The sequence below is a fragment of the Oncorhynchus gorbuscha genome, linkage group LG22, assembly GCF_021184085.1.
Source record: "Oncorhynchus gorbuscha isolate QuinsamMale2020 ecotype Even-year linkage group LG22, OgorEven_v1.0, whole genome shotgun sequence".
Lineage (NCBI taxonomy): Eukaryota > Metazoa > Chordata > Actinopteri > Salmoniformes > Salmonidae > Oncorhynchus > Oncorhynchus gorbuscha.
The window spans coordinates 2,345,178-2,358,927 of NC_060194.1; the positions used below are offsets into that span (position 1 = coordinate 2,345,178).

At 40.9% G+C, this 13,750-nt stretch overlaps 1 protein-coding gene across 2 annotated transcripts; it reads left to right on the forward strand.

The window, feature by feature from the left end:
- Positions 1-2,268: 2,268 nt before the first annotated feature.
- znf622 (zinc finger protein 622) lies at positions 2,269-10,376 on the forward strand. Of its 2 annotated transcripts, none has more exons than XM_046322496.1 (8): positions 2,269-2,413; positions 2,991-3,054; positions 3,232-3,813; positions 4,017-4,292; positions 5,294-5,456; positions 5,701-5,819; positions 8,814-8,957; positions 9,404-10,376. In XM_046322496.1, exons 2-8 carry the CDS (start codon positions 3,003-3,005, stop codon positions 9,535-9,537), a joined length of 1,470 nt encoding a protein of 489 aa, XP_046178452.1. In that variant the 5' UTR covers positions 2,269-2,413; positions 2,991-3,002; the 3' UTR covers positions 9,538-10,376. The 2 variants fall into 2 exon arrangements, with proteins under 2 accessions (XP_046178452.1, XP_046178451.1); XM_046322495.1 differs by having other exon boundaries at positions 2,270-2,413; positions 4,014-4,292.
- The last annotated feature ends 3,374 nt before the right edge of the window (positions 10,377-13,750 follow it).

Consider the following 13,750-nt stretch of genomic DNA (forward strand, 5'->3'; position numbering starts at 1 on the left):
GAAATCTTGAGGGAATCCTATTTGGAGTCAGAAAAGAATATTCACATGATAAGTAAGATATAGAAAACCTTGTGGATAGCACATCCAACTGAAAATCTCCTAGAAAAAAATATAAACTATTGGAACCAAGACTTTAAAAAACTGATATTGGGAATGTTGAAACATAACTAAGTTAGCAGTATAAACAAATGTATTGAATTTATTATACAAGAGACAAAATTCACTAATTCCACAGCACAACAAAATCTCCAAACATGTGGCAAAGGTTTGGCCCAAACGCATATTAATGTAATTTCATATATTAGTCATTGCAAGACCACACTCATAAATAGAAAATGTTACTTCCTACCTGTCTCAAATAAACTGGGGTTGAAAATACTCAGTTGGGATTCTACTAACCAAATATGTTCCGTTTTTCAGGGGAGCTGTGCCGAACAGCTTGCTGGTTATTACTCTGTCTATATTGCGATGACTACATTTATTCCTGCATGTTATATTAATCCCAAAACAATAAATGAATTTACATTTTATGTTGAATTTCAGCTGGAGAAACAAAACACCTTAACAATTTTTTTTGCTTACCCTAGTGTGAAATAAAACCCCATTCCATACATGACTTTGAAATCAAAAGCTCTATGAAAACTGAATCTGATGAGCAGAATGTAAGTGGAGAGGTTTTACATCAAAATAAGCGAGGATACACTGAATTGGGTTTTGTCTGATGAGGCAAATTTTGGAGGGTTCAGGCACACCAATTGACAACAGACTTGCAGCACGCTAAACTACAGTGCAGCTTGTGATATTATCGCTCATAGTCTGCTGCTGGAAAAACATATGTGTAATGGTTTGATACCCCTGCTATATTGTGGATAAAGAGTTGCATGTCTAACAGAAAACAGAGGGTGTTCTTTAATGGAAGCCTCTCCAACATAATTCAGGTAGAATCAGGAATTCCCCAGGGCATCTGTTTAGGCCCTTTCATTTTTTTCAATCATTACTAATGACATGCCACTGGCTTTGAGTAAAGCCCATGTCTATGTATGCGGATGACTCAATACTATACATGTCTGTTACAACAGAGACCAAAATGACTGAAACACTTAACAAAGACATGTAGTTAGTTTCAGAAAGGGTGGCTAGGAATACATTTGTCCGAAAAAATAAATAAAATTAAAAGCATTGTATTTGGGACAAATCATTCACTAAACCTTAAATATTGTAATGAATAATGTGGAAAGCTGGCAAGTTGTGGTGATTAAACTGCTTGGAGTAACCCTGGATTGTACTGTCATGGTCAAAACATATTGATACAACAGTAGTTAAGATGTTGAGAAGTTTGTCCATAATAAAGCGATGCTCTGCCTTCTTAACAACACTATCAACAAGGCAGGTCCTACAGGCCCTAGTTTTATCACACCTGGACTACTGTTCAGTCGTGTGCTCAGATTACACAAAGAGGGACTTAGGAAAATTGCAATTGGCTCTGAACAGGGCAGCACGGCTGGCCCTTAGATGTACACAGAGAGCAAACATGAATAATATGCATTTCCACCTCTCCTGGCTCAAAGTGGAGGAGAGATTGACTTCATCACTACATGGTTTTTTGAGAGGTATTGACATGTTGAATGCACTGTCTGTCTAAACTACTGGCACACAGCTCGGACACCCATGCATCCCACAAGACATGCCGGTCTCTTCACAGTACCCAAGTCCAGAACAGACTATGGGAGGCGCGCAGTAAAAGACCAGAAACACTCTGTTTAATTCAGTTGCCCATGAAATGACACCATATATGGATCCTACAGACCCTACTGAGTATTCCCTACAATACTTTTACTGTGCACTTACAATCATTTTTGCTCTATAAGCCAATATACATTATATTCCGGGGCTCCCAAGTGGCGCAGCAGTCTAAGGCACTGCACGCCAATTCCAGGCTGTATCACAACCGGCTGTGATTGGAAGTCCACGTAATTGGCCCAGTATCATCTGGGTAAGGGTTTGGCTGGGGTAGGCCGTCATTGTAAATAATAATTTGTTCTTAACTGACTTGCCTAATTAAATAAAGGTTAATAAATATATAAATATTTAATATATAGTGCTTTGCATTGTGGGCATTTATTTGACCTGGGAACATGTTGTAAACCCCAAATGTAATGCAAATGTCACTTAAATATGAATCAGTGTTAATGTTTAGACATTATGTTGAATTTATCATGAATAAATACAGGGTTTTGAAACGTTTCTACTGTTACGTGGATTACTTTTATTTTGAAAATGTCCGAAATTCCATGACCTGGAAATACTTTTGTAAGTGTCGCTGAAACCCACGTGTGGAGGAAGACAAGTTTGCAGTCGATTGCATAAACACGTAGTTAGCTTCCAAATTTTCTTCAAGGAGGGCTTTGAATTGGTACGTGAACTGTGATTTTTATTTGTCAAGTGTGTAAATGGTTTGTGATATCCTTTCTAGCTAGAAGTTAACTGAAGTGTCAGACATCAAGCTTATTAGTGGCCAAATAGCTAGCTACCGGTTAGCCTAGCATTAGCACGTCATTGCTCACGTATAAATATGATTTCGCTAATGCTATCAAGCCAATGCCTTGCTGGCATGTGCTTGCCTAGTCAAAATATGTTTTATGACGTTATAAAAATGTTATTGTCATCTGTAGCAAATCACATTTTTAATTGTCACATGCTTCGTAAACAGGTGTGGAATAACAGTGGAAGTTCGTACGGGCCCGTCTCTACCAGTAGTCAGCTAGAAAGGTGTAATTAAACGTTACAGCGATTTGTTTTTCACGAGAGATATATCTGGTTGGCAACGTCCTGTACATCCTACCAATACAAATAAAAAATGTTCATGCAGTGATAGCTGTTTGTATTCATGAAGCATAGCTAGCTAGTAAGCTACCACTGCATGTAACTAGGTCTGTAGCTAACGTTAAACCTTACATTTGGGACTAAACTACATACTTTTTGGTCCTCAGGTTGACTTTAGAATGGATATTCCCATTAACTACGACGATGAACCTGCCCCCACAAAAGTTCATGGTAAGTGGAAATATAGAGGTAACGTTAGTCTCGTATAGTCCAAAAGATGAATATATATCTGCAGTGGTTACTATTGGTCAATGGTCATTTCAATAAATTATATAAAGCCATTGATTCTTGAAGAATAGTAACTATAGGGGAGCCACTGTCTGCTAATCTTCTTGTTTATCTTTCTAGCCACAACCATGTCCTCGTATACCTGCATCAGCTGTCGTGTGGCCTTCGCAGATGGTGAGGTCCAGCGTGCCCACTACAAAACCGACTGGCACCGTTACAACCTGAAACGCAAAGTTGCCGACATGCCCCCTGTGACTGCAGAGAACTTCCAGGAGCGTGTGCTGGCGCAACGGGCCGCCACCGAACAACAGGTGACTGGCGCCACTGTCAGTGAGGGCTGCACCACGTGCAACAAGAAGTTTTCCAGCTCCAATGCCTACCAGAACCACCTGCAGTCCCACAAGCACCAGCAGGCAGAGAAGACGGCCTTGCTGGCAGCCCAGAAGAAAGTGGAGATGATGAACGAGAAAAACCTGGAGAAGGGCCTTGGGGACGACGGCAAGGTGGACCACAATGCCAAGAACGAAGCGCTACAACAGGCCCTGAAGCCGCCGCAACGGCCCAATCCGGAAAAGGCCCAGGCTTCAGGAGTGGAGAGGCCAGCAGCGGACAAGCCCAAGCCGGAGAAACCGCCCAGGCTGCAATGGTTTGAGGGGCAAGCGAAGAAGATGGAGGGAGAGGAATTGGCCACAGCAGAGGAAGGTATGATGTCTGACTCAAGTAGGCCTGAATTAACTTGTGTAGGATCTATCTGGATTGCATGAAGAGGTGGCCAAGAATGTGTCGACTTCTGTGAAGATGATTGTAATATCAAAACGCCATCCCTATTTGTCAGCGTTGCTGTGGTTGTCTTGGGTCTTCTGTCTGTCTCCATTGTCACTCAGTCAGTTTCTTTATTTCAGAAGAGTGGGAGGATGTGGATGGCGACAATGACATGGATGATGATGACTTCGAGGAAGATGCTGACGAAACCATGGAGCACGAGGAAGGGGATGGTGCTGCTTCGGCTTCCCCCCACCACGCCGTTCTACCAGGGGCCATCCCACCCACGGACTGTTTGTTCTGCCCCCACCACTCTCACTCACTCCTCAAAAACCTGGCTCACATGACAAAAGTGCACAGCTTCTTCCTGCCCGACCTGGAATTTCTAATCAACCTCAAGGGACTCATTTGCTACCTGGGTGAGTGGAAGTCCATAAGTGTCATCAGGTCCTCCATTGTTCTACCCAGAGTGGCTGAATATCTCTACACCGTTCTCTTGCTCGATGGTTCATGCACCTTGTTTTGATAGCATGTCCTTTTCTATAATCATGTCTAGGGAAAATAACCTGTAGCTAGGGTCTAGAGTTTTTCCTCTTCCGGTTTTTAGACGTGAAACTGAATGTTTTTCTGACCGCGTATTCTTTGTCTTCAAAGAGCAGCTTGGTTGAACCCCCTAGCAACAAAACAATGAACACCTGTTGTCTGTCTTGACTTTTTTTTTCATTTATTATTATAGCCAGAGAGTCATGCCAATAAACAGGATTTACACTATACATGCTGTATCATGTCCGGCTGTGATTGGGAGTCCCATAGGGCGGTGCACAATTGGCCCAGCGTCGTCCGGGTTTGGCCAGGGAACGCTTTCATTGTAAATCAAATTTTTATTTTTAACTGACTAAGCCTAGTTAAATCAAATAAAAATGTCTATATACACATCAATTACACAATGCATGAAAAGCAAACACGATTGTATGAAACAAATGCTTTCTTCAGTAAAAAGGCCCTCTAGCATCTCCCTGAATTGCCCTCGAGGCATCAACTACACAAACTTTAAGGCGTTTGAGATCATTTCATATGCCGTCCAAAAAAACTAAAAGCAGATTTACTGTGGTGATTGAAGGGAGAGTTGGCCTTCCCTGAGACTGGGTCTGGTAACTTACACGTCTGAAGGTAAACAACGAGGTAAGGTATGGCGGGTGTTTATGCCATACCTTATTGTTAAGCTTCAGGAGGGGTTGATTTATCTATCTTAGTTGAATGCACTGAGTGTAAGTTGCTCTGGATAAGAATGTCTGCCAAATGTTTTTCATTTACGTTTAGGTCAATCTAAACCTGAATCGGAGGAGTCTCTTGCGTCATTTCTCTGCTATTGAAAGCTCACTCATAAATCTTAAATATACTCTTGTTCTTTGTGTTGCAGGAGAGAAAGTGGGCGCTGGTAAGGTGTGTCTGTGGTGTAACGAGAAAGGCCGCTCCTTTTACTCCACTGAGGCAGTACAGGGCCACATGACCGACAAAAGCCACTGCAAGCTCTTCACCGACGGAGATGCATCGCTGGAGTTTGCCGACTTCTACGACTTCAGGTAGATGTCAAATACCAGGGCTCCTATAGTCTAACCTTTTTCACGCTACTGAGCTGAACCAAGCTGTACTGTGCTTGCCTGGTTCCAGCACTGTAGTTACAATATGAAGAAGAAAAATCAGAGCAGAATTCAACTATGCACCGTAGTAGGAAAGGGGGTCTTCTGCCCCTCACTTTTTTATCTTTGATTGTAATTATATATTAGCAATTTCTCAAGCGGCCATTTTGTGAAATGTTGTTTGCAGGACAAGTTATCCTGACCAGAAAGAGGGAGAAGATGCTGAGATGGAGGATGATGAAGAGTTGCCGGACGGGAAGAACATCGACTACGATGATGATACGCTGGAGCTCACCCTTCCCTCAGGTGAAGTCAAATTATTTTCACATGCTTCGTTAAACATCAGGTGTGGACTAACAGTGACATGCTTACTCGCGGGCCCTTCCCATCAATGCAGAATAATAAAAAGAGGAACACAGGGAATAAATAAGCAATGATAGCTTGGCTATATACAGTGCATTAGGTCAAGGGGTCTGAATACTTTCCTTTCTCCACATTTTGTCACATTAAAGCCTTATTCTAAAATTGATTAAATCCTCTTTTTCCTTCAATCTACACACACTACCCCATGACAAAACAAAGTTTTTAAAATAAAATATCACAAGTATTTAGACCCTTTACTCAGTACTTTGTTGAAGCACCTTTGGCAGCAATTACAACCTTGAGTCTTCTTGGGTATGGTGCTACAAGCACACCTGTATTTGTGGAGTCCCCCCCCCCCCCCATTTCTTCTCAAGCTTGGTCAGGCTGGATAGGGAGGACTCTCCAGAAGACCTTATATAGACAGGTGGGTGCCTTTTCAAAGCATGTCCAATCAATTGAATATACCACAGGAGGACTCCAATCAAGTTGGAGAAACATCTCAAGGATGGTCAATGGAGTTCAATTGAGTCTTATAGCAACAGGTCTGAATGCTTATGTAAATAAGGTAAATGTATAATATACACACACTATCCAGGCAAATTTTGGACACCTATTATTTTAAGGGGTTTTCTTTATTTTTACTATTTTATACATTGTAGAAAAATAGTGAAGACATCAAAACTATGAAGTAACACATTGAATCATGTGCTCACCAAATAAGTGTTACTTTCAAAGTAGCCTTTATGACAGCTTGCTCTTGGCATTCTTTCAACCATCTTCACCTGGAATACTTTTCCAACAGTATTGAAGGAGCACTTGTTGGCTGCTTTTCCTTCACTCTGCGGTCCAACTCATCCCAAACCATGTCAATTGGGTTGCAGTAATCCACCAATCAAGCCTTTATGGTGACGTGGCCAGACAGAAGCCACTCTTCAGTAAAAGGCACATGACAGCTTGCTTGGAGTTTGCCAAGACACCTAAAGTATCTAACAATAAAAAAAACAAGATTCTCTGGTCTGATGAAACCCAAGATTGAACTCTTTGCCCTGAATGCTAAGCGTCACGTCTGAATGAAACCTGGCACATCCCTACGGTGAAGCATGGTGGTGGCGGCAGCATGCTGTGGCAATGTTTTTTTTCATCGTCATTCACTGGGAAACTAGTCAGGATTGTGGGAAAGATTAAAGATTAAAGGAGCAAAGGACAGAAGAATGGGAGGAACTCTCCAATTACAAGTGTAGTGTCACACTCAAGAAGACTCGAGGCTGTAATCGCTGCCAAAGGTGCTTCAACAAAGTACTGAGTAAAGGGGCTGAATGCTTTATGTAAATGTGATATTTCAGTTTTAAAAAATGTATGTTTTTAAATGTCTAAACCTGTTTTTGCTTCAGTATGGGTTATTGTGTGTAGCTTGAGGGGGGGTTGTTTAATTATTTTAGAATAAGGCTGTAACAATGTGGATAAAGTCAAGGGGTCTGAATGTTTTCCTAATGCAGTGTGTGTAGGGGATACTGAATGCCATTTGTTGAGTTTGGAAATTTACCAGCGAATGTTTACGAGACATTCAAATTAACCGTTTTCATGCATGCTTGTCTGAAGGAAAAATTGTACTGGCTCTGGAGTAGCATATGTTGAGTCTGGAGTCGCTAGGGCAACTGTCCTTCTCAGTACAGATGGGGGAAGAGCAGATGGGCTGAGAACAGAGGAGATAAAAAAACACAGTAACACTATGATGCCCCGTCAATTTATTAATTCAGCCACTTAACATAGACGGCAAGTTAAACTTAGCGGTCGCGTTAACACAGAGTTGACGCAGGGGAAAGAACGCATAACGATTATCTTGCTGCGTTTTGTAAATGCAGATTTTCAATGCTTATTGTAATTTCTCCTCTGCATCAGGCTAATTTTGTGCTTCAGTTGCACATCTAAGCTGGGACAAGAATTCACGAACGGGCATTCTATCAGCAGACAGCGCTGACTTACGTGTAATTACTTTTCTACGGTACTTTTCCAAGATTAACTTGGAGCAAAACATTAGGCAATGTAACTGGCTACTATCTTTCTAAACTCAGGACCTTGTCTTATAAAGATTTTAAAAAAAAATCAAAATAACTTCACAGATCTTCATTCTAAAGGGTTTAAACACTGTTTCCCATGCTTGTTCAATGAAGCATGAACAATTAATGAACATGCACCTGTGGAACGGTCGTTAAGACACTAACAGCTTACATACAATTAAGGTCACTGTTAAGAAAACTTAGGACACTAAAAGAGACCTTTCTACTGACTCTGAAAAACACCAAAAGAAAGACGCCCAGGGTCCCTGCTCATCTGCGTGAACGTGCCTTAGGCATGCTGCAAGGAGGCATGAGGTTATCTGCAGTCCTATGGTGGTCTGCTTGAAATATGTTGGCATTACAGACTGGGTCAGGGAGTAGTTTGAAATGTCTCTGAAGACACTTCCCAGCTGGTCAGAGCATGCGCTAGTACGCAGCCTGCTAGTATGCAAGCCCAGCAACTAGGAGTGCCACCTCTTGTTGAGCATTTTCTTGTTTGCTTAGTGTGCAGTCTTAGTGCCAGCATCGGTTTGTGGTAAATGGACAGCTACGAAAAATCTAGATCAACGCTCTTGCTAAATAGTACGGCCTACAGATTATCATGAAGTATTCAAACTCAGGAAACACTATGATGAATGTCTTGTAAATTTTGATTTCTGCTATCTGACCAAATGTACGCAAATTATGAACTGGCTTTTTGTCTTGAATCCCTCCTAACATCTCTTTAGATTTAGATGGGCTGTCCTCCACTCCCTTTAGACCAGAGGTTTGCAATCTTATGCGCAAAGGGCCGGTGTATGTGCAGGCCACAGCCGTAACCATTTTAAGCTGATCATCGCTTCCAACTAATACGTATTTTCTTATCGTTGTTTTTCCTCAGGTGCTAAGATTGGCCACCGCTCTCTGATGCGATACTACAAGCAGCGTTTCGGCGCACCCAGGACTGTGGCGTTGGCCCACAACAGGAACGCAGTGGGTCGGGTATTCAGACAGTACAAGGCCCTGGGCTGGGGTGGAGACATGGGTAAGAGTCAACACTACACATCAACCATGATCCATGCAGGGTTGCCTCCTACACATTCACTTGGTATACTTGAGTGAACCTATACATTACTTAACACGTTCATAGAGAAATTAACAAGCCAGTCTATACATTAATTGAGCTTAATTTAACGATAATCCTGAGTTCACAATTTGATTTAGAGATGAACCAATCGTCTTTATTTAAACTCTTTCAATACTTCAGTGTATCTTTTTGTTCTACACTTATGGAAACCCATGTGGTTTTGAGACTTCAATTTTCCACAATTAAAAATCTTCCATTTCTATTTTAAATCCCCCATGTGACTATTTTGAAGGTGTTTGACCAAGGACGGTATGGAGCATGTGACCACAGCAGTAACATGCGAAAAGCTGAATACAATGAATTGACCAAACCCATTCACCATTCATTGCTTGTTTTCTGTCTAGGTAAAAACTCTTTCCATCAGAACCAGAAGGACATGAAGTTTGTCCAGAAGATGAAGTCAAGGTGGATGCTGAAGATAGGCATGGGCAACAACTCTAACAAACAGACCCACTTCAGGCTCCAAGTCATGTTCTAGTCCCTTGACCCAAAATGCAGCGTTAGATCCCCATATACATGACTCATATCATTGGCCAGTCCCTAAACCTCTTACGGCTAATGTCTTTTGCATCGTTCAAAGATGTCTGTTGTAAACATTCAGCACTCGCTATTGCAAAGGACTTCACCGTGACATCATTTTCAGAGCCGTTAATATTTACTGGATATGTCATGTTTTATTCATGATCCAACGTCCTGAGTTACTGTTTTGTATTTTGACCAATGGCTGTATATTTCACATCATGAAATTCTGACTTGGATCATTTGTCTAATTCATGCTGTCATTCCAGCATGTAATTGTTTATAAAATACAATTGAGGTTGAGTAATAAACATTAAGGAATTGTTATGTTTCACATTTGACACATTTAACTGATTCCATTGGTAAATATGACAATTTTATGCCCATTTGGCTATTGAGTTTATGGGTATTTATTTGTGCAAAGCACAAATGGAGGGATCAGTCACTTTGGACAGGTTTTTGCCAGCAAAATGAATCAAACATATTGTTGCAAATTCAGGAGGAAGCCATGACCGCGACTATAACCCAGTGACTGTCAAGCCAACACCTTAACTGTTACGGCAGGCGCTCTCAAACTCTTAACACCTAGCTACCTTGTTAAGGTCGCTACAACATTTTTAGAAGTCAATGGTATATTTCCCCAAAATTGGAAAATATAATTTGCTTCCTGAACTTGCAGTCTAAGGACAAGGAGAAACTGCATTCCACACTAGTTGTGTTTAATACACAAAGCAAAAATAGAAAAGCAATGTACAGTGTTGATTTCATGTGCTGAAATAAAAGATCCCAGAAATGTTCCATAGATTTTTTTGTATTTCTCAAATTTTGTGCGCAAATTTGTTTACATCCCTGTTGGTGATGAGTTGTTGCCAGATAATTTAAAGTTAATTTCTCTACCATAAGCCGCCTCAAGTCATTTTAGAGAATTTGGCAGTACACCAACGCAGAGGTGCTGATGTCAATGTTGTGAACAGTGCCCCGTGTTGGCGATCAGATTATGGTATGAGCAGGCACAAGCTACAGACAGCGAACGCAGTTATATTTCAGCATTGGCAATTTCAATGCAAAGATACCGTGACACGATCCTGTGCCATCACCTCATGTTTCATGGCACAAAGGATCTGTACACAATTCTTGGAAGCTGAAAATGTAACTCAGTGAAATCTTTTGAAATAGTTTTCTGTTAAGTTTTATATTTTAGTTCCGTGTATAATGTTATTCCGATGCCCTAGAAAATGAAGGCTAATTTCCTTGAATCATTCAACGTTACATTACCATAGGCCCATTGTATTTTCACAACGAAATTAGCCTTTTTTTGTTTTGTTTTAGCTATTATATGTTAAATCAATGATTTCTAATGAAATAATATAGAAAATATTCCAGGAATCCTATGTTACATAATATATGGATGAGGAATTGATCTATGAACTGTTTTTTTATTACACAGAATTGCTTAAGATAACCAAACAGAAAATGGTAGTGAGGGTTTTGGAGCCATCGAATGAGTCCTGGTCTCAGATCGGAAACATAATCACCTCTTCAAATGGCAGGACAAAGACCTCTTGTCATCAGTCCAGGCAGCACTGAAACCTGTGTCTGACTTCACTAATGTTCTCTCTGGGGGCAGAGGCGGGGGTACTGCTGTGACTGAGGGAGATGGAACAATGCAGCCACCACCTGCCAAGAAAGTGAAATTAGGGGATCTCCAGAAGTGAAGGGCCTATACCACTGCCCCTACAGTATACCCTTCAGAGTCTGTGCGGACACTGAACTAACTCGCTACCTGCAGGAACAGCCAGATAATCCCCTGACCTGGAGACTCGCTATCCATTGTCAAAGCTGGCACGTATAGATACATATGTATTTGTGCCACGAGCACTGCACCAGAGTGAATGTTCAGCATTGCGGGGAACAGTGTTACCCATGTCCGCTCATGAGATAGATGATGCGTAGTTTACATTTTGCCAGCCTACTCCATTTGCTATAAAATAGCTTTTTTATTTGTTTTATAATATAAAGTATGTTTGGTTTTATATACCTATAGATCTGTTAATATTTGCTCTTATCTATTTATGTTGCTGCTTTTAGGGGTAATTTATTGTAGAAGAGCTAGCCTTCGTTTGACGTGTGGACTTCAATACAATGCATGTTTTTGATGCTTTATAAATAGCCTAATAACAAGAGTCCCATAGGGGTCATGTCCAGAAGGCTAGTAAATATAATTAAATTGCAAAAAATATATAGCCTAATTAGCCTACTCCTGTCTATACAGAAATATATACATTTAAAATAGGCTACTTAACCAAAAAGCATGATTTGGAGGATCAGAGGATAATAAAAAAAAAAAGCTGTGGATTGTTTTTAAATCGCATAGCTTGTCGGAAGGCAGTGGGCGCGTTACATAGGCTACCAAATAGATGATTGTTGAGTTGAGAATAGAGTACCACAGTATGAGTCATAATACCCATAAAACCTTGCGGTCAAACAGGGAAATGGTTCCAATTTTTACGAAACAGGTGTGACAACTGGCCCAGCTCTTGAGACAAAAAATTGTGACATATGCATTCTGCCACCACTTCAAATGATCCAATCAAATATCTAGCAAAATATACAATTAAAACGCATTAAATGAATAATAAACATAACTAAGGCTTTTTATTTTATTTTTTTAGGTAAAATAGAGGACTATTAGATAGTCCCACAAGAGCCCTGAAAAGTGAACCTAACTACCTGGATCGGATCAAAGCCAAGAGCGCACACTGACAAGGCTCAGAACTAATTTCACAGTTGGTTAGTAAACAAGCTAGCTCGTCGAAAGCTACAACTGCCATTGTTACAACTGCTAGCTACAATTGCCATGTACACATGACTGTAAGTCGCTTTGGATAAAAGCGTCTGCTAAATGGCATATATTATTATTATTATCTTATTATTGACTCCAATTGTCACTGAATTGAACTACAAACGTTAAGCTTTTGTCAATGCAAACATTATAACATCGTTAGCTACTGGTAACTAAAGTTAGCTAGCTAAACTCAGCAAAAAAAGAAACGGCCCTTTTTCAGGACTCTTGTCTTTCAAAGATAATTTGTAAAAATCCAAATAACTACACAGATCTTCATTGTAAAGGGTTTAAACACTGTTGTCCATGCTTGTTCAAGGAACCATAAACAATTAATGAACATGCACCTGTGGAATGGTCATTAAGACACTAACAGCTTACAGACTGTAGGCAATTAAGGTCACGGTTATGAAAACTTAGGACACTAAAGAGGCCTTTCTACTGACTCTGAAAAACACCAAAATAAAGACACCCATGGCCCCTGCTCATCTGCGTGGACCTGCCTTAGGCATGCTGCAGGAGGCATGAGGTTGAGATTTTTTTTTTCACCTTTATTTAACCAGGTAGGCTAGTTGAGAACAAGTTCTCATTTACAACTGCGACCTAGCCAAGGTAAAGCAACGCAGTTTGACACATACAACAACACAGACTTACCAGTCACACAAGGAGAATGGTCTAATGCCTCCCATCAAAAAGAGAGCTGGCCAAAGCACAGGTTACACCTGAAGCATGAGGACTTCCAGTGAGTGGTGAACTTCATCAACAACTACGCAGAGGATAATGCAATAGTGTTATCAGGACACCACCCAGGACACAAACACTTTGGTGGAAAGCTGCTGCCATCTCATGATGACAAAAGGAGCAGTATGTAAAGCACAAACAACACGTTTTGATTATTTAATTGACCTCCAACACGATTGGCACCACTTTTATTGATCTCACATTATTTCCGTCTCTGAACCAGAAACAGTCAGTACCTTCACTTCCTGATCACAGGCCACACCAAGTTTGCTTCAGAAAGACCAGTGAAAGAACACTTTGTCTGAGATTGCTGGTGTTGTGAATGACAGCGCTGACAGGTCAACCTACCACAGCTGGTTGGACTGGAGGGTGACACTGCGATGGGCGGAAAGCTATGGCTGGCAACAATGCCTGACTCCGTACTTCAGGCTACTGCCACAGATCAAGCAGTACCAGCACTTAAATCATTTTCATTGCATTGTATGGGGTTATTCTTCTTATCTACTCTTGGGAGGTGAATTGATGTTGTGCAAGTTTGTCTTCAGATTTTTTGTGATTTTTTGTGTTGTTGGCGCCAAGGAGCGTTCGG